Source organism: Haemaphysalis longicornis, unplaced genomic scaffold (assembly GCF_048455015.1).
Source record: "Haemaphysalis longicornis isolate Haplotype H1 unplaced genomic scaffold, Haemaphysalis longicornis Haplotype H1 scaffold_1, whole genome shotgun sequence".
NCBI lineage: Eukaryota > Metazoa > Arthropoda > Arachnida > Ixodida > Ixodidae > Haemaphysalis > Haemaphysalis longicornis.
In genome coordinates this window covers 176,237,730-176,264,927 of record NW_027526203.1, presented here as the reverse complement: position 1 = coordinate 176,264,927, position 27,198 = coordinate 176,237,730, and the positions used below count along the sequence as shown (strand labels likewise).

At 43.3% G+C, this 27,198-nt stretch overlaps 1 protein-coding gene across 1 annotated transcript in view; it reads left to right on the top strand.

Annotated features, from left to right (window-relative positions):
- Positions 1 to 26,429, top strand: part of LOC144139672 (lysosomal alpha-mannosidase-like) — a 97,194-nt gene extending 70,765 nt beyond the window's left edge. Inside the window, exons 15-25 of the mRNA XM_077671965.1 lie at positions 1,502 to 1,664; positions 4,249 to 4,316; positions 9,370 to 9,585; positions 10,802 to 10,926; positions 12,972 to 13,073; positions 16,588 to 16,675; positions 18,324 to 18,410; positions 22,895 to 23,125; positions 24,060 to 24,212; positions 25,063 to 25,177; positions 26,124 to 26,429. Coding sequence (XP_077528091.1) covers positions 1,502 to 1,664; positions 4,249 to 4,316; positions 9,370 to 9,585; positions 10,802 to 10,926; positions 12,972 to 13,073; positions 16,588 to 16,675; positions 18,324 to 18,410; positions 22,895 to 23,125; positions 24,060 to 24,212; positions 25,063 to 25,177; positions 26,124 to 26,254 — 1,479 coding nt within the window. The 3' untranslated portion in view covers positions 26,255 to 26,429. The remainder of the gene's footprint in view (positions 1 to 1,501; positions 1,665 to 4,248; positions 4,317 to 9,369; positions 9,586 to 10,801; positions 10,927 to 12,971; positions 13,074 to 16,587; positions 16,676 to 18,323; positions 18,411 to 22,894; positions 23,126 to 24,059; positions 24,213 to 25,062; positions 25,178 to 26,123) is intronic.
- The last annotated feature ends 769 nt before the right edge of the window (positions 26,430 to 27,198 follow it).

The window sequence follows — 27,198 nt, the reverse complement described above, 5'->3', positions numbered from 1 at the left end:
TTCTACTTGCGTTTTGTAAGCCAGAACGGCCCGGAGAACGTTGATTTTTGCAGCCATTCCATGTAAAAACGTCAGATTTTTTAAATTCCTGAGGCATACAAGGTCTTCGCCTTTATAATATTGTGCCAAGCGTACCAATGTGGTCTGGCCTAGAAATGCTGTACTAAACCCTATTTTATGTCATTTCTTGCCTTCAACATCTTGGCAGTGTATACACGTACAGCATGCTGTCGGTTCCCTTAAATTGGTATATCAGTATTGTATTTAAATTTACGAATACCGTGAACTTCTGAAAGAACGCCCACCCAGACTACAGATATATCAAGTGTAAAATTTGGGATGAGCGATCTTTCGGGTCAGGTGCAAAAAGTTACAATAAAGTGGCCGCACCGACATCCAAAACTGCGTGGATATAAAGTAAAAAATTCGAGATGGGCGAACTTCCCGGTCAAGTGCAGAAGGGACAAATAAGTGACCGCATCGACACAAAAATAGATGATTCCTGTTTATTCTAATCCCTCGTCGTCGCTAAAGGCATCGAACCATGCGTCGCTGTCAGAGTCTAACACGTGAGTTGCAACACTTCGTCCACCATGCTCTCTCGAGCTTCGGGTCCCCTCGAGCGTTATGTGCTGGCAGAGGCTAGGGGCTCCTTGAATTCGCCGTCTTTAGAATCGTCAAGGGTTGTCGCGGTGCCGCACCGCTTAAATGGTGCCGCGACGGTATCTTCCCGCTCTTGTATTCTTGCATTCTACTACCTCTTCCTGCTTTAATTCTGTTATATCTACTAATCCTTCCTCCTCTTGCCAAGCAAGCCGGACAGGATGTGTCTCTTTTGTCCCAAGTCGAGACATCAGCGGTATTTGCGGCCGCGGTATGTTTTCCCGGAGGGAGCTCCCCGCAATTCGAAGGCGTCAAAGCTAGCGCATCTTGTAGTGGTGGGTGATCTTTGGTGTCTTTTAGTAAATTGAATACTTCCCACCGTAAGGGGGGTGGGCGATGCTTCGGTGGAAAGCGTTCTCTCGGAACTTTACGGTACTCTCTCTCTATTTCCATCTACTGAAAAGGAACTTCAGCCTTTGTTTGTATGTGCCAGGGTCAAAGCAAGTTTGTTATTTATTTTTTCTGTTATTTTTAGCTATCGAACGTAAGTTATGTTGGGTGACACCGAAATGGAGCCATTTACACCATAAAACACAACCACGAGCTTCAGTAATTTCGAAAGCTGTACTAATGGCAAAGTGTTTCTGCTCACCATTGCCTCACCCTAGTGTAAAGATGACACTAATAGCAGTGGCGTAAACCTCGTTTGTATGACGTGCAAGAGCATGGCAGCAGAATCTCACCGGAAAAAGGATCAGCCCACTTCATTTTCGACTCTAGATATAATGAAGACACTAGAGGTGGTATTGTGGTTTCTTAAACTCAGTCTCAGTACCTTTTGTTTAGCCCTGTCACAACACCGAATACAGTGAAACATTCATCTGTGTGTCTCTTACAGATTACAAGGATACCTGATGGTGTGACCGTCATCCCAGAAAGAAAGAGCAAGGCTGACCACGAGATAGTTGCTGTTGCGGACGTCCCAGCAATTGGTTTCGCGACATATTTTGTTGAAGTGGACAACCATTCTTTTGACCAACGGCCCCGACATCACAAAAAAGGTACTACTACTTGGGAGGAGGTTCTCATCTTTGGCTGTTCTGTAAGTGAACACCACTCGCACTGAGCCTGCAACAGTAAGCTGAGCTACACCGCACATCAGACACATGGGCATGTACTTGCGGCCGTAAACCTAGCTTTGTTTTCTCCCTAAATAGTGTGATGTGTCACTGGCACGCTCAGGAGCATGGTCCGGTGATGTATGTTTTAAAGACGATAGTCTTTCTTGGGCTACCTAAACCCAGAAATTTTAGTCTGTCTGTATGTCTGTCTGTCTGTGACTCGATTCAGCCACCCGGCCGAAGTAAAACTGATATTGCGCAATAGTCTTACATACTCACAGCCACATCTAAACGTCTAAGCCCGGTTCATATGTTCATACTTGTCAGCTTTGTTGAACAAGAACAAGACATTACGCAAATATAAGACAGGAAATTAGTACACAAGGGATATTTACAGCGTTCCTTTATTAAAAAATTTATGGATGCGTGGTTTTTCGATAGCAAATGATATTCTACATCTGCAGAAAACCGCCGCCTCCTGGCGGCATATGAAAAATCACGTGGCAACAGCAACGAAAGGTTGCACTAGCTAGGTTCCACGTTCTGCTCGGAACGCACGCGAAGCACGGCCACGCGGCTCTATAAACCTTCTAGTCAGCCGCTTCCATTCACGCGCGTCTCCGCCGTACTCCAGCGCTGGCATCGAAGAACCCGGCCTGTAGCAGTAGAATGCGGTAAATTCAAATCACCTTGCGTAAACCTTTAGTGTGTTTACATTGGAATGAGCGCGACGGTACAGGAACAGCATGTGAGGTGAGCGGGAAAGCAAAGAGGGGCATTTCCTCGGCAAATGTCTACAAGTCTTTTGACGACATTTGCAACGAAAGGAGCAGATACGCGGCCGATTTTTTCAAAGTAAACACGACGCATAAATTTATTTGTAATGAATTAAACTGGTAAGGGACTGGTAAGGAACGATTTCGCTTTGTGTTCAGATATTTTCATTTGTGCTGCGCCTTCTTTCCTCTAATCAATGCAGAAACAATGTAGCATCCACAAATTTAGATCACTATTTTCAACTTCTGAAAACTACTTTTGGAAGCAGGTGAATAAGCTTGCACATAAATATTGGGATCTGTTATGGAAATTCACGCAAAGCAACTGCTGTCGCCCGACTATTGGCAACCTTTTCTAACCTTCCCAAAATTCGTGGACACCACGTGACCATTGTGCTGTCTTCTGTGTGTGGCCGGTTGCATTAACCGCTGCTTTGACTTAGCTTCTCTAAATTGTCCAGTGTCGAGACACGAAGCGCTTTGTAGAATGTTGCCTTACAGTGTTCTGGGTCGGATGCTTTCAAGCCTGTGTGAACCATTGGGAACCAAAAAACCGTTGGAAGCTTCCGAAGCACAGCAAAGAGCTTAAGCCGCTAAGTGGGAAGGATTGTGCGGGCACTGCACTCAAGGGGAAACAACGACCCGCTTTATTTCCGGCGGCAGCCCTAAAGCTTAACATAAAGTGGTTCGTTTGACGATCTCACACTTTGAAAGCTTATAAGCAGCCTTCTTGGTTTTGTCTCCCTGATTGGGCTCAAAAAGTTTCATTCTTCGGGAACCTTTCATTTTCACATCCTCTTTGAGCTGGAAAATGATCATTTTTGACGCGGACCAGGGAAGGTCATTCATTACCGTTTTGGAAGCATGCCATACACTAGCAATTTCCATTTTTTTCTCAGGTTCTGCTTTTGTTGTACCCTGTAATGCGACTGTGCACGAAGCATATAAAACTACCCGGTCAGAAAATTTATGGCTCAGCAGAGTCACAAAAACGTTTCTGTATAAGGAGGGTTCAAACTATTGCTTACCGACATCCTTTCCCGAAAAGTCATAGTTGATCGAGAACTTTGTCAATCAAAGAAAAAAAAAGTCTAGGCTGCTGAAGACAGGGTGAAACCCTCTCCACATCAAATAAGACTGCCCGGTGCGGCGCATGACAAAAAGAGCAAGCCCATGCCAAGCTCCAAAACAATAGCACAACCCGGCGCGGCCTGACGCAGGTAGCAAAAACATAAACTAGGCATGTTCGAATTGCAAACTTCAGGGGTTTAACGCGGAGAAATTAAACCTGGGGTATAAGGCAAGCCGCGGTGGAGGGCTCCGGGATAATTACGGCCACCTGAGGATCTTTAACGTGCGCCGAAATGTCGACACCCAGGTGTTTCCACTTTTCGCCTCCCTGTTAAAAACCGAAACCACGACAGGTATTGAAATCGTGTCTTCCGGCTCGGGCGGCCATTGGCTTAACCTTTGCGCCACCGTGGCGGGTAAAAACGAAAGTTGAACAAAACAGTTGACCACTTTCACATTTTCAACGCTGTATTCAGCAATGCTTGATGGACTACAGCATAGAAGAGCTCAATTTGGGTAGGTATTGTGCCTGCGCTCCTTGTTCCTTAACATGCAGTATTTGTGCATAGTTTTAAAGTGGTAAACAGAAGCGAGAGTTGGCTGATACCACTATTTGAAGCTTGCCAATTTTATTTCAAGCTTGATATTTATGGCACATTTTTTCTCATGTACTCAAGACCTTTCGATGGTGAAAACGGCAACCTGTGGTGAACCTGGCGTCAAACAAATGGTTCTACAAGGAAAGGTAAAGTATTTGCAGCGAAATCATCAAATCAAAACAGTTAATTTTAATGCATGCGAATCTGATTGAATTTCAAAACCGTTTTAATCGTAGTGGATGCTGTTTAAACACTACCCTTTCATTCATGAATGGAGTGAAATAATTATGGATACGTGAGCTATACGAAACCTTGTACAATTTGTTTACTAAAGAGTTTACATAAAATACTACTGCATATTATTCCTTCGGAACAATATCTTCTGGTCCGTTCGTAAACTCATTACTTGTGCTCATCAAATTACTCCGCAGGGGCATTCAATAAACAACGTGAACTGCGGTGTTTTCGGGTAATTTGATCATGCCGTGTTGGTTTACCTACAGTGCGAGCGTAATTTAGGGTGTTAAGCACTTCGAAAACTTGACTTTCACCCCTTGGTGAACAAAAAAATTGCCCTTTTATTTTCAAGCTAGAAATAACAGAAATATGTTTTCGCACTGTTTCTGAAGCCAAGGTCTTTAATCTGTCAACTGGCAGCCATCACATTCCTCATATTTCGATATTCACCTTCTCCTAGACCAAATCGGTTTGTACCACTTTCTACTTCCAAAATGCATACATCGTGACATGTGGTGTTCTTGTGTAAATGCTAAATTTGGTTGCCTAATGCACCTGATTAATGAAAAGCATTCATCTGGATTTCCGTTTTCAGGTTTGAATTACAGCATGGCTTCTTATGCGCTCAGAAGCAGTGACCTAATTCTCATGGCTCGCATGCATGAAGCTCTTTGTGTAATCTCTCTGTTATGGTTCAAATGCAATATTTCACTGATTTCATGGTTTCTGAAGTTACTCCGGACCCAAGTAGTGGCTGCCATTTTATTTCTTTGGAGCTTTACTTGCGGAAGGTTTCTTACTGTGTGTATACATAACTGGTCATGCGTACCCAGGCTAAAAGGGCTCAAAATCACGGAATTATCACTATTAATAAAAACGTGCCGGTAATATTTCGCTCCTTTCAAAGTTTACCAAACCGTAATACCTAACGATCAGTGAGCATCAGACAGTTGTCGCCGATGCGGCATAGCCAGTACATTTATAAATGATAGCGAGTTCATTTGCAAGTAATTGGAAAACGCTCTGTCTAGAGTAAGCATCGTTTTCTTTTGTCATCCGCCCTTCTTGAGCTGTATTCTGTTTTTCTGCTTTCTTTCCTAACCACCCTCTCAGTAGGACTTAATTTACACCGCCTTCTACAATCGTAATCAATGTTGCTTGACAAACATAACTTCGAGCCTGCTTTTTAGGTACTAAATATGTGTACATTTACTGTGCGCTTCCTAACATTGCAACTGAATGTTTCCTAAATGTAATTGATCAAAACAAACGCCTTCTAAATGCAAACGTGTTCTGTATTCAGCTGCCACGTTCCCTCCTTCAACACTGCCGTTCCAGCTTAAAATAGCTTACTATGGAGGGTACTTATTCTCTGCGCAGAGTGCCCAACGTGTACCGGTTGCTGTATGCTCGTTGCTGGTGCCACGATACACTCGGCTACGGAAATCTTACGGAAGGTGGAAATTCTCACCATTCGTCTACAACTCTTCGTCAAGGACAATCGAAAATGCCATTTTTAATCAAGCTTTATAAAGGGGAGAAAAATTTTTTCTCCACTTTCTTTTTTTCTTTCCAAATTCTTTATCTGTTTCAATGACCTACCACATCCTCCCCTTTGCTTTCCGAGGTTTTCTTGACTGCCAAACTTTATTTCTGTCTTATTTTCAACGAGCCCCTCATTTCCTATTCTGATTCGCTACATGCATAGCGAGGGCCTCTGTTCTGGCAGTCTTGGTGCCATAGGAAGCTTAAGAGGGTTCAACGCTGGTCGACCACTCTCGACATGTCGTAGACACTGGAGTCACGGCCCGGGGGTTAAAAAGAAGGTCCCCTTCACCACGAGAAGTCGGAGTGGCGCTGGCTACCACCCCCAAGCACAGGAAAAAATTACATTGACATAAATACCCCAGAAAAGCCCCGCCGGTAGCGTAGTGGTTATCGCACCAGACCGGTATTCTGGAGGTCGTGGGTTCGGATCCCACCTGGCGGGCATTTTTCTCCACTTTCTTTCTTCCTTTCCAAGGTTTTCTTGACTTCCAATATATATATATATATATATATATATATATATATATCACTTGACCGGGCTCTGAGCAGTCGTAAATACAAAACCCCGCCGTATAGTCGAGAAGGGAGTCGCCGCGGAACTAGCTCAATGGTAGAGCACCGCACGCGTTATGCGGAGGTTGTGGGTTCGATTCCCGCTTCCGGAAAAAACGGCGCATTTTTTCTCGACTTGAATTTTCAATTATTTATTCCTGCAAAAAAAAAATGCAATCATACCTCATTCGGCGCTATAAAACACTGTTAAAGTTAAAACGCCAAACAGCACTGGCAATAAGGACTGCAACTTTGATATGTGCCCTTACGGAATCCCTCGTCCCGTACGTCTCTGTTGTACAATATATATATATATATATATATATATATATATATATATATATATAAGCATATATTTATACATATATACGGGTGTGTGTGTGTGTGTGTGTGTGTGTGTATTTATTAAGCTTATTTTGTTTACACGTACGCTCAGGGCCGAAGCATTATAGAGGGGGTGGTAAGTAAAACAATAAAAAAAACGGTGAGCAGTGAAAATTACATGTACATTTCAAGTAGGCTAAACAATAATAACATTCAATATCGAAGAGGAGTTACACAGCCCTAGTCCAAAAAATACAACAGAAATACAAAATACAAAATACAACCAAAAATACAAAATACAACAAGGGTAATTGGCAAAAAACGTTATACAAGTCACTGGTGATAGCAGACATGAATTTATTAACGTTATCTGTAGCAGTTCTGGTGGCGGGAAGGTGGTTCCAGTCAGTTGAAGTCCGTGGAATAAATGAAGCAGCGTAAAAATGAGAGTGACACGAGGAGACAGCAACTTTTTGGGAATGGTGAAGTCGTTCAGACACGTAAGCGGGAGCATGAATGAATTCTGTTTTGAAGAGCGGATGATGGTAAATTTTATGGAAGAGACACAGGCTTGAAAATGTTCTACGGAGCGCTAAGGTTTGTAAATTAAGTGTTGATTTCATAAAACGTATGCTGGCAGCTCTAGTGCAGTTGCAAAGAATGAAACGGGTAGAATTGTTTTGAACCATTTCCAGCTTATGAATAAAAAAGCGGGGTCAGGATCCCAGATTGAAGCGGCATATTCCAGCTTTCACCTTATAAGCGTTTTCTACAGAAGTTTTACGGATGGTGGGACTTCGGAGAAGTTACGTCTTTAAAGCCCAAGGTACGCATAGCATTAGCGGTAATGTGATCGATGTGCATATCCCACTTCAAATAATTAGTGATATGGACTCCTAGATATATATATATATATGACGCAACTGGTTCTAATGGTATCCCTTTAACAAAGTACATTGGAGTTGTTGAAGTACGAGTTATTCTCATTACCTTGCATTTAAAAATGCTGAACTCCATTCGCCAGTTATCACACCATATAGCTATGTTATCTAGGTCTGCCTGCAAGGTAGTTACATCAGCGCCATTTTTAATTTCACGAAATACAACACAATCATCAGCAAACAGACGAATACAGGATAAGACACAATTAGGAAGGTCGTTAATATATATCAAAAATAATAACGGGCCTAAAACTGAGCCCTGTGGGACTCCAGATGTTACTATTGCTGGGGAAGAGTTGAAATTATTAGCTGAAACAAATTGGTGCCATTTAGAAACAAAACATTCTATATATTTGAGTAAACTAAGGTCGAGGCTTAGGCTACGAAGCTTTCATATATAATATGGCAGGCCATTACTTTACTAGTAATATCGGCAACTGCATCCCATATATCCCAGGTCACTTCCCACATATGCGTACATGCCATTTCCGACGATTACAATACTATCTCGTAGTTTTAAAGCCGATATCGCTGCATATATGTGAACCGCTGATGGCCTTCTTTTTCCTTCTTTCTATCTTCCCTTCTTGCTTTTATTTTTCTTTTCTTCTTTTTTTTTCTTTCTCAATTGTTGCATTTTTCGCCTGACGTAGCATGTCAGGCTCTTTGCTGGACAAACCTCGGCAGTATCATTAAACCGTTATTTCTCTCTCACCGCTGATGGCCAGTTCTAACCCCTAGAAGTCTTACCGATGCTTTCCCACATTAAGATCCTGCTTACGGTGATACAGCTTTACAATTGGTCAGATTTATTTTCGGGTGTTCGATTCAGCGTTTTCTTTCTCGTTTTAGGGCTGAAAATGAAATGCGATTGCAGGTGATCACAAAATAATGATATGACCTAAAGGCAATAGTTTAGGAAGTTTTGTATAAAATACTGTGTTTTAAGTATGGTATAATCATATAGCTAGGCGTCAACAGCTTTAATCTGTGCCTTATTAGGACAATCCTCTGTGCATTTTCTCCATAAGTGGGTGCAAGTTTTGATATAGGTATCAGAATAATTTTTTGCTGAATCAAGGACGATTTTGGACAAGTTTTCGCGCTTGCTGTGCCCTGCCCAAAAAGTAACCTACTTTTGGGGTTACACTGTGAAGATCATTTTAAATACCACTTGTGTATTGCTATTTTTGTATATTACCCGATGTCTCAGGTAACATATCCAAATATAATTTACAATCTCATATACATTACTGCAATAAGGAGAAAGATTATGTGGAAGGCAGTATACGCCTTTGCCGCCCTGCATTGTACTCTCGTTTATTCCCGATAGGAGAGAGCATAAAGACGTGGTCCTCAAAAACGTAAACCTTAAAAATGGTGGCTAAGGCTGAACTGAATGAAAATGGTAGGGTTCTCCAGGGAAATACAAAGCTCAGGATATGAACAAAAGCAAAAAGCATACTCGGTGAAGCGGACTTCACAATATGGGTGCTGGGGTTTTCGTCCTGCAGCGTGTTGTATTTTTGTATTGTAGTGCCCCTGCGCTTCCTAATGGGATGGTGACTAGCTCAACAGTAAGCTTCATTTATTCCAGGTGGCGAGTGCTGTCATCAACTGCACGAGTGGCCTGCTTAGTGCCATCTCGTGGAAGAATACAACCGTCCGTGTGAAACAGTCCTTTTACTGGTACGAGGGACATCCTGGCAATAACACCAAGTTCGAGTTCCGTGCATCTGGTGCCTACATATTCCGACCTACACAGCTCGAACCACTTCCCGTGGCAAAGAAGGCAGAGATCGTCCACATAGTGGTTAGTCCGAACTGTTCTTTCCATCTTTTCGAAATTGCTCTGTGAAAGGTTTCCGAAGAGGCAAAGAGCGGTGTGCACTGTTTTATTTGTTGCTTTAACTGGTGCATAACTGGTATTGTCCCTCTTGAGGCAATTACACGCACAGTGGCCGTGCGGACAACCCCTTTCCGTCGGTAAATAGGATGCACAAAGAGCTCACGTCAAGTGCTATTCCTATCTCATGACCTACAATTAGGCAAAATCCCTGCGTTCCTGGGGAATTCAATAAAGTCTGCTTTCCAGTGGTGACAAACGAAAGACTGAAATGAGGCAAAGCCTTCCCAAGTTAGCATTGCGGCAACCAGATAATAATGATATTGCCATTCTGCGTTCTTGACCAAAGGGAACCTGTCCTTACCCCGGATGTTCCTATGCGATCAGCCACAGTTACCAAAAGCAACTTCGTGGCTGCTTTGCAGTGATAGATGTCCTAAATTCCTGACTGCAGATTGTAAAAGTTTGACGGCTCAAACCTCTCACACCTTGACCCGCTCACATGACCAATAAACATTCTCCAGCAGACCATTCGACTGACGCAAATGTACCGCAAGATTTTCTTGTCCTAATGCCCTAAACTTTCATACCGATGGGAAGAATTCTGCGTAGATTCTAATGTAGAATACAAGAAGTCAAGTCCACTCAAGTCAAGTCAAGGGTTCTAGCTTATCTTTGAATGAACAAATATCTTCTTTAAAAGGCCTTGAAGTTTCGTCAGAGTTATTGTGCATTTTTCCTGGCGTGTATCTGTGTCTAGACTGCTGGTGTTATTTTTTTGTGACAAGTACTTTAAGCAAATTGGAAGGTTAATGCGCCGTATTGCAGCCGCTTGAGGCGGTGGCGCCACTTTGCTGCGCGAGCTTCTCTGTGCGAATTTTTTTCTCTCGTTTATGTACCACCATTCAGAGATGTATGTAGGACAGTTTCTATGTTCACCACCGCCTATTAGCGAGTCGCGTGGTGATCAGGTACTTTTTTTAGTCGATGAAGATTCCTTGATATATATTCCTCAAATTCTTTTAGTCTGACGATACGCAAACACTAATTTCTGTTGTCGATACGTACTGTGTGTAATGTGTTGTGGCTTTTAGTATTTGTATCATATAGTAACTGCGACGTGAGTACTTGAATCTTCGACAAATTCCTGCACCACTAGCACTAACGTGTTTTTATTTTTCAGAACAATGGCTCAATCGTTCAAGAAGTTCACCAGAAGTTCTCTGACTGGCTAACGCAAGTCATACGTGTGTACGAAGAGGCAGACTTCGTTGAATTCGACTGGGTTGTGGGCTCTATTCCTGTCGAGTAAGTAACCTATGACCCTTCATTGGTGGGCTAGAAAGGATTGGCAGCCTTTCCGAAAAAAAATGATTACTTTCATTCGTGTGCTAGAAGGGATTAGAATAATTCTAGACCACGGCACTTAATATTTTGTAATGTTGTAAGAACAGTGACATACAGTATACCCAGGACATCCAAAAACCAAGTATAAACAGTTCGGGCATAGTAAATTCCTCCACATCAAATGAGAGGGCTCGCCCAGTTTTTATATAAATGCTTTAAAGAGAAACACCTCTAGGTCTAAAAATCGAAGCAGGCAAACTCCGTGAAGTACACGCCAGTGGTGGAGAGCGCTACTATGTTTTCCGTTAAGGATAATTGGAAATCGCTTCATTCTTTTTGTGCTCCCGCTACCAGTTACCCTGGGTATGCGATGGGATGAGAGGTATAGAGTATCGTTTGGGCGGAATAGTTACCTTTAAAAATAGATTGGGCAGGTTGGGCAGAAATAAAGAAACCAATTAAAAGAATCTGAACTTCCCCGGGCATATTGTAAACTTGTGTGTCATTCCAGCTCACTAGGACAGCGGAGAAGACAGTACCCCAGATGCGACGAAAGGGCTATAGATACAAAGCAAAAAGCATAAAAAAACATCGTTAGGCCGGCATGATTTATGAAGAGTCACAAACCAGAGATTTAGGCAAAGGTGCCGAACTAAACAGAAACTTGGTGCCCGGTTTATGGTGGCGTCATTTTCTTCCAGTTCCGTTCTGATTCGACTAAACCAAGTGCCACTGGCTAGTTACCCATAAATTTATAAACAAACGCAACAACGACATTGTCAGGTTTAACGCCCCAGCCGAACGACGAGTGCATGCCGGACAGAAATGGCACGAACTACGGGCATTGACGATTTGGCATGGAGCTGCCGTTTAAGCCTACTACGAGGGAAGGCTACCCACATGCCGTGAACCGTCAGCAACAAAACTTCCTCACAGAAAAACACGTGCAGAAAAGGCTGTTTGGTCCGCAATTAGAACAGCTGTTTCGCTGAGCCCACATTTTGGTAGCGAAGATCCAGGAACGACTAACATTGCATTCTTGTGTGGATGCGTTCATTGCAGGCCACGACATGTGGCCGCCAAGGTATAGGTGTTATCACCGCGCAACGTACGCGAAAGAGGGCACGCCAAAATTTCTTGACTGTGCTTTCATCCCAACATGTTATGAATGCACAGCGTCTCCGCGTGCGTGCCCTGGGGTTGACTAGTCAAGCCGTTGGACCGTATAGAATTTGATGTTATATGTTGCGCTGTTTTTGTTGTATATGGGAATGTTTCACACCGGGCATAAAACCACTAACGTTAAGCCTCCGCAGGGGTGCGTCACCTCCGTAAATGAGGGTGCGGGATGTTTATAATAACGGGGGTGAGAATTTTATGCCTTACAACAACTAAAAGTACAAATTCCGCTTACTGACTCAGCTGTCTACAATATCAGCAGTTTGGTTCAGAATTGTCAAACGACAATATCAGAACTGCGGCCTTCTCAAATGCTCTTCGTTTCTGAAAACGTGTGAGGGTTTTCGTATTCACTCCCGGTGCCATCTCAATGGTAGCGCACTTTAGAGAACACAGGCCGAAAACTTGTGGAAACCTTTAAACCAGCTTCGTCCTACTGGGATGCTGATAGGAGGAAACATTTATCACGCGGTTACTTTGTCACGAAAAGACAAAGCAATCTTCTGCAATGGTAGGCCCACATTTGTCACAGTGCTTCCGCTGTAAGTGAAGGATGCTAACCTATGAAGGGAGCAGCGTGGTGGGCCACCTTGAAGAGAAATGAAAACGCTGAAATAAAATAGAAACCAAAGGAGGCAGTTCCAACGAAATGCTTGAGGGACATGATAGTTCGTAGTTATATTCCTAACTTTCTGCGAAAATGTTTTTTAGATAGCTTTATTGTATGCAGAATATTTTGTTTAGACCAACTTGATCGCTGCCATGTGACAATGGCTGCTGCGCGGTGATCAGCATCTTGTTCCCTGTCCATTCCCTTCTTTTTACAGCGATGAAGTTGGAAAAGAAATTGTAACCAGGTTTGACACCGAGCTTCAAACGGATGAACTGTTTTACACAGACTCTAATGGCAGGGAGATTCTACAGCGCAGGTGAGAACTTCCTTTGGGGGCCTTACTTCTCATGCATTTGTATGATGTTGTAGGCCTTTCGTACCGTAGAATAAGCGCTCTTATTTGACAAAGTTGGCAGGTTATTGAAGATACTCTCATTATGCATACAAGGCGGAATACCAGAAAAAAGTAGCCATTGAATGTAATTGAAACTTATTAAGCTATGAACTTGATACTTGGAGACGATGGTTTCCCCTATATAGTGCAATTTTTGTTCAAATCGCTATACCTTGATGCGAGGGCCCGCAACTTCTGCAAATCTCACAACAGTTGAAAATCGTGTTTGAGAATGCATCCGAGACGAAAATGACTGCAAGGAAAGTTAAACAGTGGGAAACGAAGACATATTCAATTAGAATGGCGACCGCACCTGAAAGGCAGAAAAAAATGGTCTTCCGAAAAGAAATAGAGGCGTATTAAGGCAGGCAGATAAAAAGAAAAATCCAGATTACACAAAAAATTCTATATTGTAGAGGTCCAACCATATTTATAAAAGCGCGGTAAAAGATTCCGGGTGCCTATGGAACAAGTGGGCACTGTGCACAGGCAGTCATTGCACTGATGTGATTGAGACTTGTATTTTTATCATTGAAGAATTATACACTTTTCCGCTAGGGAGATTGGGCCCACAATATTTCAATTTTTCTTCTCTGGACTGCTTCTGCAAAACGTTCAGGCTTAATTTCTCATTAGAAAGAATGAGAATAGAGTGGAAGTGTGCGATGGAGTTCTGTAAATACCACAAAGGAAGTCATAATAACAACTTTTAGCCGGGAATAAAGTAGTAGTTTTCACTTGATGCTCTCGATTTTTACGAACTTGCTGATCTTATGAAATTTGCTGATTTATGAAAATTTTGGTATTCTCAATAGACTTCATACAACACCGTTGAATTCTAAATCAAGGTACAAAGAACCATGGGGCTGATATAATACAAGAGGGGTAAAAAGTTCTGAACAGGCACTGCTTAAGTCCACGTCAGTGGTTTTGACAAGCGACTTGTCTTCGTGACGGCCGCAAACGTTCTCTTTCTATGCCTTGTTTTGGGGTAACGTGCCTGAGAGAGGCGAGTGGGTGGGGGGAAGAGGAGTGTAATAGTTTGGGATGGGCGCCTTTAAGCACGTGGGGGGGGCGGGGGGGCGCTAGTGCTATGCCGCATGAATTTCGTTACCAAGTGATGACTCTCGGGAGGTCGGGACATGCGGTGTCGTGTGGGCCACTTCCTAATTTTTGGAAATATGAACGTATTGCTAAAAATAGCGCCCAAATGTCACACAATACTTAGACTAGAGAAAGGTAGAAAGGCGACTTTCGGCCCAAGGAGGACCCAAAAAGAAAAAAAAAATTTCAGAAAGTGAAGTCCACCAAATACCTATATGGAACGTATAACGAATGGTTCACAATCCTGTCAACAATGCAAAACCAACGCTGCTTTCCCAGCGGCAATACAGCTTCATGTCAACGGCGTTACGTCTCTGGTCGCCGTCTAAGTTCCGAATGTGCTTGCTATACTCTTCAGGCCAAATTGGTTTTCATTTTAAGACGTCTACGGCACGCTAACATGGCAAGACAATACTATGCCGCCTGTGAGCAGTATGGTGCCACTCTATGGTGCGAAAATAGCACGTATTCAATGGCGCGTAGGTTCTTTAAACTCAATAGCGGCGGTATGAGTAAGCTTATAAAAAGGTACGTCCGGGAAGGTAACCAGCGCAATTGCGCAGCCTCGGCGCCATCTGTTAAGACCATGCGGACACGCTTCAAAAAGTGGCGATTGAACATAGCGAATAGCATGGTTGCTGGAACAGCGAATGCACACTTAGAGCGTGGCTGTTCTTTTACATTGCCATTCCGAGGCGGCACAGGGATGCCCCTCAGCTACTGATCCAGTGCTCCGTTTACTTTTCTTCAAAAGTGTAACTTTTCAGCGCTTTTCAAATGATCTGTGGGCCTGATAAAAAAGTTTGATTGTCGCCAACTAGACCGCGAAAATAAAGCAAACATATGCACGTACCGTAATTACCCTATTTTAACGCGCCCCCGATTCTAACGCGCACCCGATTTTCCTGGCAAAAAAAAACGAAAAAACTTGCACCTCCGATTGAAATGCGCGCGGAACTTTGTGAGCCAGAAAAACGTGTGCGAGAGAAACCGGCGATTTATTACTCGAAGTAATCTTACTCATCTCATTCCTCGTCACTCCCCGCGGACCACAACATCTCGTCCTTGGTGCCGTCAAGCGCGTTCGCGATGCCATACTTCTGAACGGACGTTCAACCATGGTCGATGGGATCGTGGCCCACGCCGCGCACGCACATCCCACGAGCTCCTCCAGAGGCGCACGCTTCAGCCGACCGCTCGTTTTGTACGCGTGAGAGCCGCTGCTGCCATTGCTGTTATCAAGCGCGCAAGTGGAACGATTTGACGATTTGTGTGAACGCCGATAGAAAAGCCTAGGCACCTGTGCTTCCTGCGTCCTAAAAATTGTTGCTAAAAGCTTTGGCGCCATCTTGAAATGGCGATGGGTGGAACAAAATTTTCGCTGTTTCGGCAGTTTCGGTTTCGTATCCGATTCTAACGCGCATGCGATTTTTCGACCTATTTTTCCGGAAAAAAAGTGCGCGTTAGAATCGGGTAATTACGGTATATGGCTATCGCTGCTTCGATTATTCCGTGAGGTGTCCATGCTTACCTGTGGTGGTATTTGCGCTTGTGGCCCTTTATTCCCCTCACTCTTCCCGTATGGTACAGTTTTTCGGCCAATCGTAGCAAGAAAACTACTAGGACCTCGCACTCGGTGGTCGCCACTATGTTTTTAAAACTGCGGTGTCTTTTAAGCAGTACATGAGGGAGAGGATGGAAGCCGCACATGTACTGGGCGCTTATAAAAAGTTTACAATGTTCATTGTACGATATTGGGCACTATTTCACTGCAGTGTAGGCTGTGGCACTGTACTCTAATCTAGCGTAATAAATTGTATTGGGTTCTTTTGTTGAAAAGCGGGGTTGTTTATACATTGGAACTGCTTAAGGTGATGTTTACTGTGGTTGATCAACACAAAACACCCGCCAAAAACTCTGAAATATAATGGCAATTTAAATTACAGTCATCAAACGAATCTGATAGCGTCGCTTCCGTATTAAGCCGCTGCAGCAGCTACGGTGCAGACGGTTATATATGTGGTATGCCTGGAGCTGCCGGATACGTTGAGAGGTCAATGCCTCCTCCTACACTTTTAGATGTTAGAAACCGTGTCAAATGTTTGTTTGCAGCACCGCACAACACACACATCTTAAACGAGCTTTACAATGAACGTTTTCTACGTCGTGGTTACGATGTCGACGTCTATTGCTGTTTTAGTCCTCTCCACGTGATAACTTAAAACGATATGTATTTAGTCTAAGAGGAACACTCCCTGTCAATATACCTTGCGCGCACAACACAAGACGAAACGTCCCCTGAGAATTCTTTGATATTCTGCTTCTCTTGCAGGCGAAACTTCAGGCCGACATGGCAGCTTGACGTTCAAGAACCGGTTGCTGGAAACTACTATCCCGTTAACAGCAAAATCTTTATAATGGTGAGTCTGGCAGCAATAAAACCAACACCAATAATAGTTCTTTGCAGAGGTTCTGTATATATACAGTATATGTCTTGTTCTAGCATTCCTTCAACTTTTGGCCGGTCGGTTAATTCCCAATGACTGAGAGACAGGCAGACAGACACGCTGTTCCGTACTGATGTTTTCGTCAAAAAGGAAGAACTTGCGAACAAAACAAGTTTGTTTTTTAATCGTCATGCAGCCCAAAATAGCATCGCATGTCTAAAAGTCACCGTGCATCCAACCACAACAACAAGATAGAGTATGTATGTGCACGTATCACCGAAGCAAAGGCCTCTAGAATTTGGCTTGCAAGCCGCGCCGCCAATCGGTCCGCCCAAGAGCACTTAAAGCTACGTCCGGTACGCCCCTAAGTGTTATGGGGGTGGGTGTTTTTCAGAAACTAGAAGAATATAAATGATATAATCAGTCTGTGTAGTGTTTAGTGGCATAAACTCTGTTGTCCTACCTTGCAATCGTGACATATGAGGCATGAACATATCGCGACATGATCATTCGAGACATATGCACCACATATGTCTCAGCCACACTGCTACGGTCACCACCCACAGTTGTCCTGCCAAAATCTACGCAATCATGTTGTTAGTAGAGTAATCCTCCGACTAGCCTATGTATCAGTGCTGTGGTGCATGATTTAGGTCATTGTATCAGCCGCGCAAGATCTCCCTTAAATGGGGTTAGTGGTGTAAATTTTTACGGAAAGGGATCTTAAAATATAGGTTGACAACTATAAATGAATATTAATAAATTCGACTGGAGCGTTCCCGAATCTCTATCACAGTGCCACCAACGGGGTGATGGGATTGCGAAGGTATTCCAACGGAGCATTCGTGCAGAAGCGGCAAAAAGAAGAGTGCCGAAAGCAGGATTGCTGTAATAAAGTCTGACATTCTTCCAGCATTTATTAGGCCTCGAGTACCCTACTATATTGGTTGTTTAGTGTATGATGAAAAGCAGCGAACTCCGTACGTAGCATATTTCAACGCAAGCACTATATGTCATGTCTGAGTCTTTTGTGTTTTGATGCGTAGCATTCGTGGCCGAGTACAGCAACAGCCAGGACAGTGTAACTCCTTGAATTTCCACAAAATTCATATTTTCCGGAATTTCTACCTTTCATCCTTATAATAGCGTAATTGGCGATAATTGGTGCGACAGAATTTTGAAAAATCCAAAAATAAGAAAATAGAAAAAAAATCGCGAAAATGGCGAACAGTGTAACGGCCTAAATTTCCAGAAAATTCGAGATTTCGCGGGAGGTAACAAGTTTTGTTTTGTTATAATAGCGTAAATGGAGATATTTGGTCGAACAGAATTATGACAACAAAAAATAAGGAACGGAAAGATACCAAAAATACCGAACCGTGTAACGCCCCGCGTTTGCACAAAAATGCAGATTTCGCGGAAGTTCCAACTTTGATCGTTATAATAGCGTAAATGATAACAATTGGTCGGAGAGGATTTTTAAAAGCCAAAAAAATTGGCTGCAAAGAACTCACACTCTAGACAAGCGGCATAAAAATGCTACGCATTATAGACAATTCTCGGAATTTCTGCAGGCTTTTTTGTGACTTTTTATGACTTCTTTGTTTTGTTTCGGTTTAAGGATACTGCCCGAGACGCCCAACTCACCGTGCTAACCGACCGCTCTCAAGGCGGAAGCAGTATTCGGAACGGGTCTGTGGAGCTAATGGTAAGTGAAACGTAGGCAGTTTCCTTCGGTTACGTGGGTAGGAATTTGCTAGACATATAATAATAATTGACTCATCGTTTACAGCATTGGTTCGTGTCGTTTATGTTCAACTGAGGGAACCGTGGGGCACATTCAAACTTAGCTCAGAAAGTTTTAATATTTGGTTGTCCTAATGATAACAATTTTGAGTTGCGGCTTTTTTTCGAAACGACTGTATTGCGAAGTCGTACTAACACGTGCCGTTCTAGAATACTTCAGGCAGGGAAAAACGCGGTCGCAGAAAGATACCTCAATTGCGTCACTAACAGAACAAGAACATTGATAAAAACGGTTGGCCAGCTGAAATCCGATTAGGTAATTTGCACAAACGATGTGCGAAAGAAGAAGTCCACGAATTGTACACGAATTATGAGTTCAACTCCCAACAAGTTATAGCCTAGGGCCATGGGTGAGCAAATGTCCGGACGACCCACCGATTGCATGGACTCTCTGCCTTCATAATTCGGTCAACATTTCTTTAAGTAAAATCGCGCACTCTTACGGTCTTACAGGGCAGCATTTAATTTCCAGGGCTGCCTTATTAGATGTTTTCAGAACCGACTTTAAGTATTTTAGCAAGCTTAGCGCCAATAGGCATAATCTATATTTAACGCCAACTCGTGATCAAAAGCATTTAATGCTTGGAATCCCTTGCACTCGCCAGCCGTGTTCAATAGCCCAGCTCGGCGTCCGTGCCCAAAACTGACGCCATCCCACCGATACGCCTCTCCCACCAAAACGACTCCAGCGCAGACGTCAAGTTGTTTAAGTAACAAAACTGTCGCATGGACGGGAAGGGAACCTGCGAATGCACAGCGACAATAGTGGTGCCTAACCACTTCTTTACGGTGATGCCACGGCCAACAGGGCCTTCAAGGTACTATAACTGTGTTAAGACAATAAAACCACAAATAAAAGAAGAAGCAGGGTTGGGGGGAATGAAAGGGGCACGTGATTATAGCCCAGCAGAGATGTAGCCAAGAGGCTCGCTAGACAGATGCTTTTAGTATTTCGCCGCACTGCTCCAGCCGAGCTTCATAGTCCCGGCGCGGCCTCTACGAGCGGCGCAACAGTCACCAGCGTGCGAGGTTCGAGGTCGCTGTGCTCTGCAACCGGCGCATGTAGAAAGGTTATTCGAAAGCATGTCACTCTATCTTGAAAAGTGCTGCAACTGAGTACAAGCATCGAATGGCCGCTTTCTCGCCCAAATCATAAGTCACACAATCGGAGATGATCTGTGCAACATTTTTCTTTCATCAACGTGACTCACTAATACTGCAAAAATATACGCCATTTGTCAGTAAATTTTGGAATATTTTAAGTAGGCTTGAGAGCTACCTGAGAGCTACTTCGTTGTGGGTCAGTTAACCAAATCCAACTCTTTACAATCGGACCATACTCATATTGTCACCATCCTAGATAAAAAAATGTTTGACAAACAAATTGCTAGCTTTGACTGAAATTCTTTCATCCTAGATAATATCAATGCCACTGCATATGACAATTTCGTTCGCACGTTAGGCCAGATGAAGGAAGCGTGTAAAAAAACGGTAGCAACAAAAAACGGAGGGCTGAGCATCAATGGATTACCCCTGGTGTTTTGCCACTGATTAAAGAAAAAAATATGCTTGGGGCAAGATGTCGCCGAGCCCCTGACAGCACAGCGCTGCGCAACGAGTTCCGTACAATGCGAAATAAAATGACCGCGTAGATTCCTTTGTCACAGAGGCAATTCTGTAGCGAACAGTTCAAAGCGTCTAGTCGCAATATGACTAAAACTTGGTACTTAGTAAATCAATTACGAGGTAACGAACGCCTGTCTACAAAAAGCACAATAGAACGCAACTTTGGTTCCGCGACTTCCGACCTGGCCAACAAATTCCATGAACCGTTTTCATTGGAACAAAACGATCCAGTTCAGTGTGCAAGTAACAATATACTACCAAATCTTCTGTCATCGTGCGCATTTATCCGGTTTTTGACAGACCCTGATCTCCTTTGCATAGTCAGTAGATTAAGCAGGAAGAAATCATTAGGGCTTGATAATATCCACATAGGTGATCTCTGCAGAAATATTGGGCATTTAAAAGGTGTTATTTTGTTTATACTGAACAACATAATTGAACATTGCTCTTGGCCAGACAGTCTAAATTGCGCACGCGTAGTTACCTTCTGTAAAAGCGGCAAAAAAAGACCCTTTAAACTACTGCCCTATTTCACTTGTATCTTCTTTTTCTCAAGTTCTTGAAAAGAACATATTGGGTGTCATGACTTCCTTTGTAACAAAACATGAGTTACTGAGTGAACATCAATACAGGTTCATCTCTGGCGCGGACACGCAGGTGTTACTTGAAAAGTTGTCTGATACCCTTCATAACAGCATAGATCACAATGAGGTTTCGTTTGGGGTATTTCTTGATGTTAAGAAAGCGTTTGATACTGTGAACCATGACATAATCTGTACTAAATTATACCGTTATGGCTTCCGCGGACCATTTCTATCTCTGCTTCAAAATTACCTCCGGGATCGTTCTCAAGTGGTATCACTTGAATCGGTGCTGAGTGATAGTATCAGACTTAAGAGAGGTGTCCCGCAAAGGTCTATGTTGTCCCTTCTTTTTAATTTTTAAGTTCATGACTTAGCTATTGTTAAAGCTTCGAAAATTTATCAATACGCTGATGACACCCTGCTGGTGTCTGGCAACTCTGGTTACTCCCTCGCTCTCTCAAATCTTCAAGACGATGCCAGAAGGGTAGCGGATTGGTTCGAAGCAAATTTAATAACAATCAACCTTGTAAAACGTAGGCTAGTTTGTTTCCGAAATCGACAGAAAACAGTCCCGAACGACTGCTTCATTACAGTACACTCATCAAATTGTGCATCTTGTTCCTGTGCCCGTATTTTCTGTGTCGAGTCTGTTAAATACCGAGGTGTAAATTTTGATGGGAATCTTTCGTGTAACACACTCATGGCTCACATATGTAAAAAGCTTAGAACTACTGCCTGTATGCTGTACAACTGCAAAGTGTTACTGCCTTTCTCTGTTCGAAAAATACTTGCTCAAACTTTGGGTTATAGTGTTCTTTGTTATGGCATGTTCTGTTTTTGTAACTTCTCCGCTACCTGGAAAAAGAGAGTTAATCTTATTTTAAAAAAACATAGCCAAGATTTTTCTTTATAACTCACACGGGCCGGATTCGGACCGTGTATTTAAGGCAAGTGGTTTCCCGTCATTCGATACATTGTGTAGGCAAATCGTCGTGCTAAAATATTTCTGGTGTACGGATTACTGAACTCCCAATGTTAGACCTATACCTCTTGCGCACATACCTCGATATATGACGCCAAGGGTACGTACCCGTTAGGGAATGGTTGCGCGGCCATATTATGTTCCTGCTATCTTCAACGAATTGCCCGACGAATTGTTCTCTTCAACAACGGGGAAACACTTGCGTGCTGCTATGCTGGCATAAGAAATATGCTGAAATATGTATGTGTATGCGGTGATTGGTAGCTATTTCTTTGTTGTCTAATTATTTTCTTGTGATGAGGAAAATGCCGCCCATGTAGCTTAAACCCACGTTGATTTATTGCATCTTTGTTTGTTGGTCTTCGTCTCTTCCGTTTGTCGGTTGTTGTTTGCTTTCCTTTTTTCTTTCCTCAATTTAATTTTTCGTCTTCCCGCTTTTTCTCTTTTTTCTTCTTCTCTGCTTCTCTTTTTTTTGCTTGTCTTTCTTTTACCTTCATATTCAGTTACCACTGTCAATGAGTGTTTTTTACAGAAGTGAAGGCCGTTGCTGCCGGGCGACGCCGCACAAGCCCACCTGTAGGCTTTGGCGGCCCCATTTCGCTTCTGTATGCACTCCTTGATAATAAACAATGTTTATTATTATTATTATTACTATTATTATTATTATGGCTTGCAACGCTAGGTCTCCTGTTTCTTTTCTTTTCTTTTCTTTTTTTTTTTTGCTGTTTTGCTTTCTGAGATTACTGTAACTATCTTTACTTTATTGTTTCTTTCATGCATACAGTTGTGTGTGTTGTGTTGTCTTGATTTTAGTTTGTTTTTATGTACGATTTGTATATGGTGTACCAGTACCAAGACCCTAGGGTTGTTCCTGGGCACCGAAAATAAAGGTTGATTGATTGATTGATTGATTGATTATTATTATTATTATTATTATTATTATTATTATTATTATTATTATTATTATTATTATTATTATTATTATTATTATTATTATTATTATTATTATTATACATTTATAAGCATCTGGTCGCACCTGGCTGTTTAAATCAGTAAGCGCGTAGGGGTACTGATTAAAGTTATATCTCGAAAGCCATAAGGTACTCTCGTCTGGTCAAAGGATGTTTGTGAGTCTATGCATGCTATTTCGACATTTTTTTTTCTGTGAGGGCTTATACCGGCGTGCTTGCGCAGGTCCACCGGCGCCTCCTTTATGACGACGCATTCGGTGTGGGTGAGGCGCTCAACGAGTCCTACTACGGCGGCAAGGGCCTGGTCGTACGTGGTACGCACCGCGTGACCGTGAGTCCCTTGGCCCAAGCATCATTACTGCACCGGCCACTGGCGCAAGCGCTGTACGCCGCTCCTGCGCTCTTCTTCGCACCCCTCGACCCGGCCTCGTATATGGAACAGTGCAACACCAGTGTAAGCATCCCCACAAGGCTATTTCTCAGGGGGGTGTCAACGTGCTACTTGTTAGCGGTTGCCGTTGGTCTTGACCACACGTCTGTTACATGTCAATCCGGCTGCAGTTTTGCAAAAAACGGACTGTAGAATCAGCGGCGAACAGCTTCATTGCACATCACAGGATGTGACCAAGGAGTGACGACCCTCTAGTGTTACAGCAGCCGACCAGCATAATATTAGAACGGTTTTCAGGTGAAGTAGCAGGGCTATGTGGAGAATTTCTTCCCTCCCGGCAGTTTAGACGTCGACCCAATCTTTGCGTGCGCCCGTGTAGTGCGAATGGCTTAGCTCGTACAGCAGCGTCTAATGCATACTGGTAAAGAAGTGTACGCTTTCACTGTTTTTACTGCACCACTCTCCAAGAAGCTATGTGGGCCCTGTATTCACTTGGTGTCAGAAACATTTTGAGCTACAATCTAGATTCCAAAGCATGCCAGGGGTGTGCTTCATCACAACACAGGTGAATGGCTATACACCAAACTGGAGAGAAGGAATGGGAGAATAATGAGGCCCAACATATTACTTGAGCAGAAAAAAAGCGTCTAAGCTGTGGTGTTATACAACACAAGTAAGACGTTTAACATTGCTGAACGTAATAGCGCAGATATCATTTTGAATCAAATATTTCATTACTTCGCTACGAATCGAACTGGTCTCCATGAGCGTAGCGGTTTTAATATTCATAGTGCCATAGCAAACCCACCAAAAACATGTAGAGAGAATTCTAAACATCACTGGTGGAAAAAAAAAAACTGACCCAACTTCTCAACCAGCTAAAATAGAGAGACATTCGTTAAACTTCTTTAAGTAGCCTCGAGCTTGATATGTCGCGTGTCTGTCATCGCCATCTACGTCACAGTGTGCGTCCGTGTCACACGTCTTCCTCCTGCAGTGTTCAGCACTTGTCAAGCCACTTCCCCCCAACGTGCACTTGCTGACTCTGGAGCACTGGAGTAAGGACCAAGTTCTGCTTCGCGTCGAGCACTTTTATGAGACAAAAGACAACGCGGGAGACCTGTCTAAGCCGGCCAACTTTAGCTTGCAGGTGAGCTGTTTCACGCACCCCACTGCAGTTGGTGTTCCGTTTAACACTCCCAATAGTATGGTATTTCAGTAGTTCCAAATTATACGAGCTATGGGAAATAGTAGACTCATGCCATCTCGGACGAGAACGACAACAAAAGTGGCAGTGAACATAATTTCGATATAGAGGTATCCAAATATGTGGGCTTAAGCTTTGGTACTGAAAGTAGTTGCATCAGTGCTTGAATTTCCTGGTCATCGGGGACTGACATAAATGTATGAAAGTTGGTACTTGTCAAACAATATCTCACGCCGATTCCGTAGGTGAGTATTTACTGGGAAATACACACAAATCGTGCTTTGTATGCGTCCTCGTATTGGTATAAAGTGAACCCTTTTCAACGAATCGGTTTTGATAGTTGTTTGGCCAGTCAGAATAGCGCCAGGTTGTTAATGCAGGAAGACACAAGCTATTTGTAAGAGAGCACGACTAGCAAAGATGCAAATATTTAGAAGATGCTTAAAACTCATTACGGCTTTGTGTCACGGCTTTAATAGCGCATTACATGGATACTAGGCATTTTTTGTAATTCTCTAACAAAATGAACTGTGCGGTGGATTGGTGCCTAGTAATATTCCATCAATCTGTCTTTTTCCTTGATGATGTGAAAATTCTTTAACTTTATAGGAGAATTTAATGATACAAAGTACTTCTTAAGTTCCTCCACACTGCGGAAGTAAATAAAAAGCGACGATTATTAACAATGCCGTTCTAGAAAATCACACACGTTTTAGATATTATGACATTCGCCGACCTCCGCCCAGCGCGCACTCCTTTTCACCTTGCTTTGCCCTGTTTCTACAAATCGCAGGCATCCTTCCTTCGGACCATAACAGGTGTTTCAGAAATGAACCTGGCTGTCACTAAGACAAAGGATGGGACTCGCCGCCTTGAATTTCAGGCTGAGTGCGACATCTCACCAGCAGGTAGGTAACACGTCCATGGACAGCCACGGTATGAATGATAAAGGCTGATAACTAGCCTTGTTTGTGGGGAAACAGAAATCCAACGGTGACAAACTTATACATGCGAAAACGTGCTTTCTTTCTTTTGTTTTTATGGGCTCTCCACGTTATAGGATTGCTGGGATCGATTATGAAAGCACAATGAACAATCGTGATGATGTCACCATGGCCTCGTATTTCCGATGGTGTCAACGATGGGTGTATAAGTACTGCACAAATGACAAAAACGAGGACAATGAATGTTCTGAATGACTCCTTATTCCTCAGGGATGCTTCTACGTGCCAAGCACCCAAAGGAATTGCACAAAAATGTGTAAATGTTGCGCTCGGTTGATCTCGAACCAGTGTTGCCCCGACTGCGAGACGAGAACAGAATCCCTGAATCCCCACAGCTCTATGGATATAGGGAACTAAACGTGAATCTATACTGCTGCTAGCGCAAGCAAATTGCAAGGCTGAGCAGACGAAATGACCTATTCTCGGAAGCCTGCAGGTGATATGGAACATCGACTTTGCCCTTCCCTCACTGCTACTGTGTGTGGACAATTGGGCCACAGACTGCTCAACTCATCAACGGTGAAGGCCCGCACCCGAAATGTGCATACCTGTCGCGTTTCATAGTTTGCTTAAAAGATTTCGCGCATCTGGAAAGTTTAAACACTTGCAATTGTAACCCTAAAGAGCTGCTCGCTGGCTGAGCCTTTGGCTGTTGACTACAACGATGTTCTGCAGTGTAGCGAAGGGAACTGCAGATGCCGATGCAGAAGAGGATGCAGAACTGCAAAGCTAAATTCTTTTCTCGGACTTTGTTAGAACTCATATATATGTGCGTGAGGGTATCTACACTGTCTCTCGCCAACCCAGTATTGCATGGCTACATGGTTTACGTGTGTGTTTTTTATTACAGGAAAGGACAAGGTGGACACAACTGTTTTTGGTCCAGAATACTACGTATACCTGACACCGATGGAAATAAGAACCTTCTTAGTTACGTTTTCAGCAGGCGACATGGAGCATGTGAAGTGTGCCGTGGTATAGGTCATAGCACGTGAATACGAAGAGTTGTTGCAAAAGCAAGGGTGCGCCGAAAAGTGCCCTCCCATAAATTTTGGCTTGACGGGTTTATAATTTTTAAGTACTTGATAGAGCATTTGAAGAATTATGTATCCGAGAAATTACTTTTTAATGAATAAACTCGATTTTAAAGACCAAACTTGTCTCGTTCCGTGTGGAGGTGCGGATCTTGATTTTTGCGTTCATTTCTGCTTATTTTTAGGAGCAATTTGTTACTTCAGCCTTCTTTTCTTTCAGAAGTTCCTCCGTTGTTATTGGTGTTGTTGTCTTTAACTTGAATTTGTTATAGCTGTGGTGAGTAAACGAAAGAGCCATCGTCGAGGTTTGGGCATAGTATACAAGGTGAAGGACATGTACGTCACTGTAATTGAGAACCGGAACGAAATAGTGCAGAGCACTGACCCTTGTTCAATTGAAAGAACACTCACCGCGCACGGATTTTGCTTACTCTTTTGACAGCGAAAGTCGCACGAGAACTCTAAATGAGCACTTCGCAACAGTGAAGAAATAAAGAGCACAACAAGAGTACTGCGGCAGGGAAAGTACCCTGTTCCGTGAATGTGACATCCCCATCCCGCTTTTTTCAGCTAGCGGTTTGGGCCGCTGAAAGCAAGGCGCCGCGTACTGGCAGTGGTAACCAAGGCGGATAACGAACGACCGTTGCAAACCTTCAGTGGGACCAATCGGTCTTAAATAGAGGTGCACGACGCCACCCCGAAGCCCTGGGAGTGAACTACAGCAGTCTCCCACCAGGAAATCGGGAATCTTTGGGCTTTGGTCTCTCCCTGATGAAACCGCGCGTAGTACCCTGTCATCCAGCGCGCTCGCTGTTTTCCAATGAACGCACTTCGACCCTATATCTACCTGGATTTTGTGGATCTGCGGTGCAGCCTTAGCAGCGGTGCCAT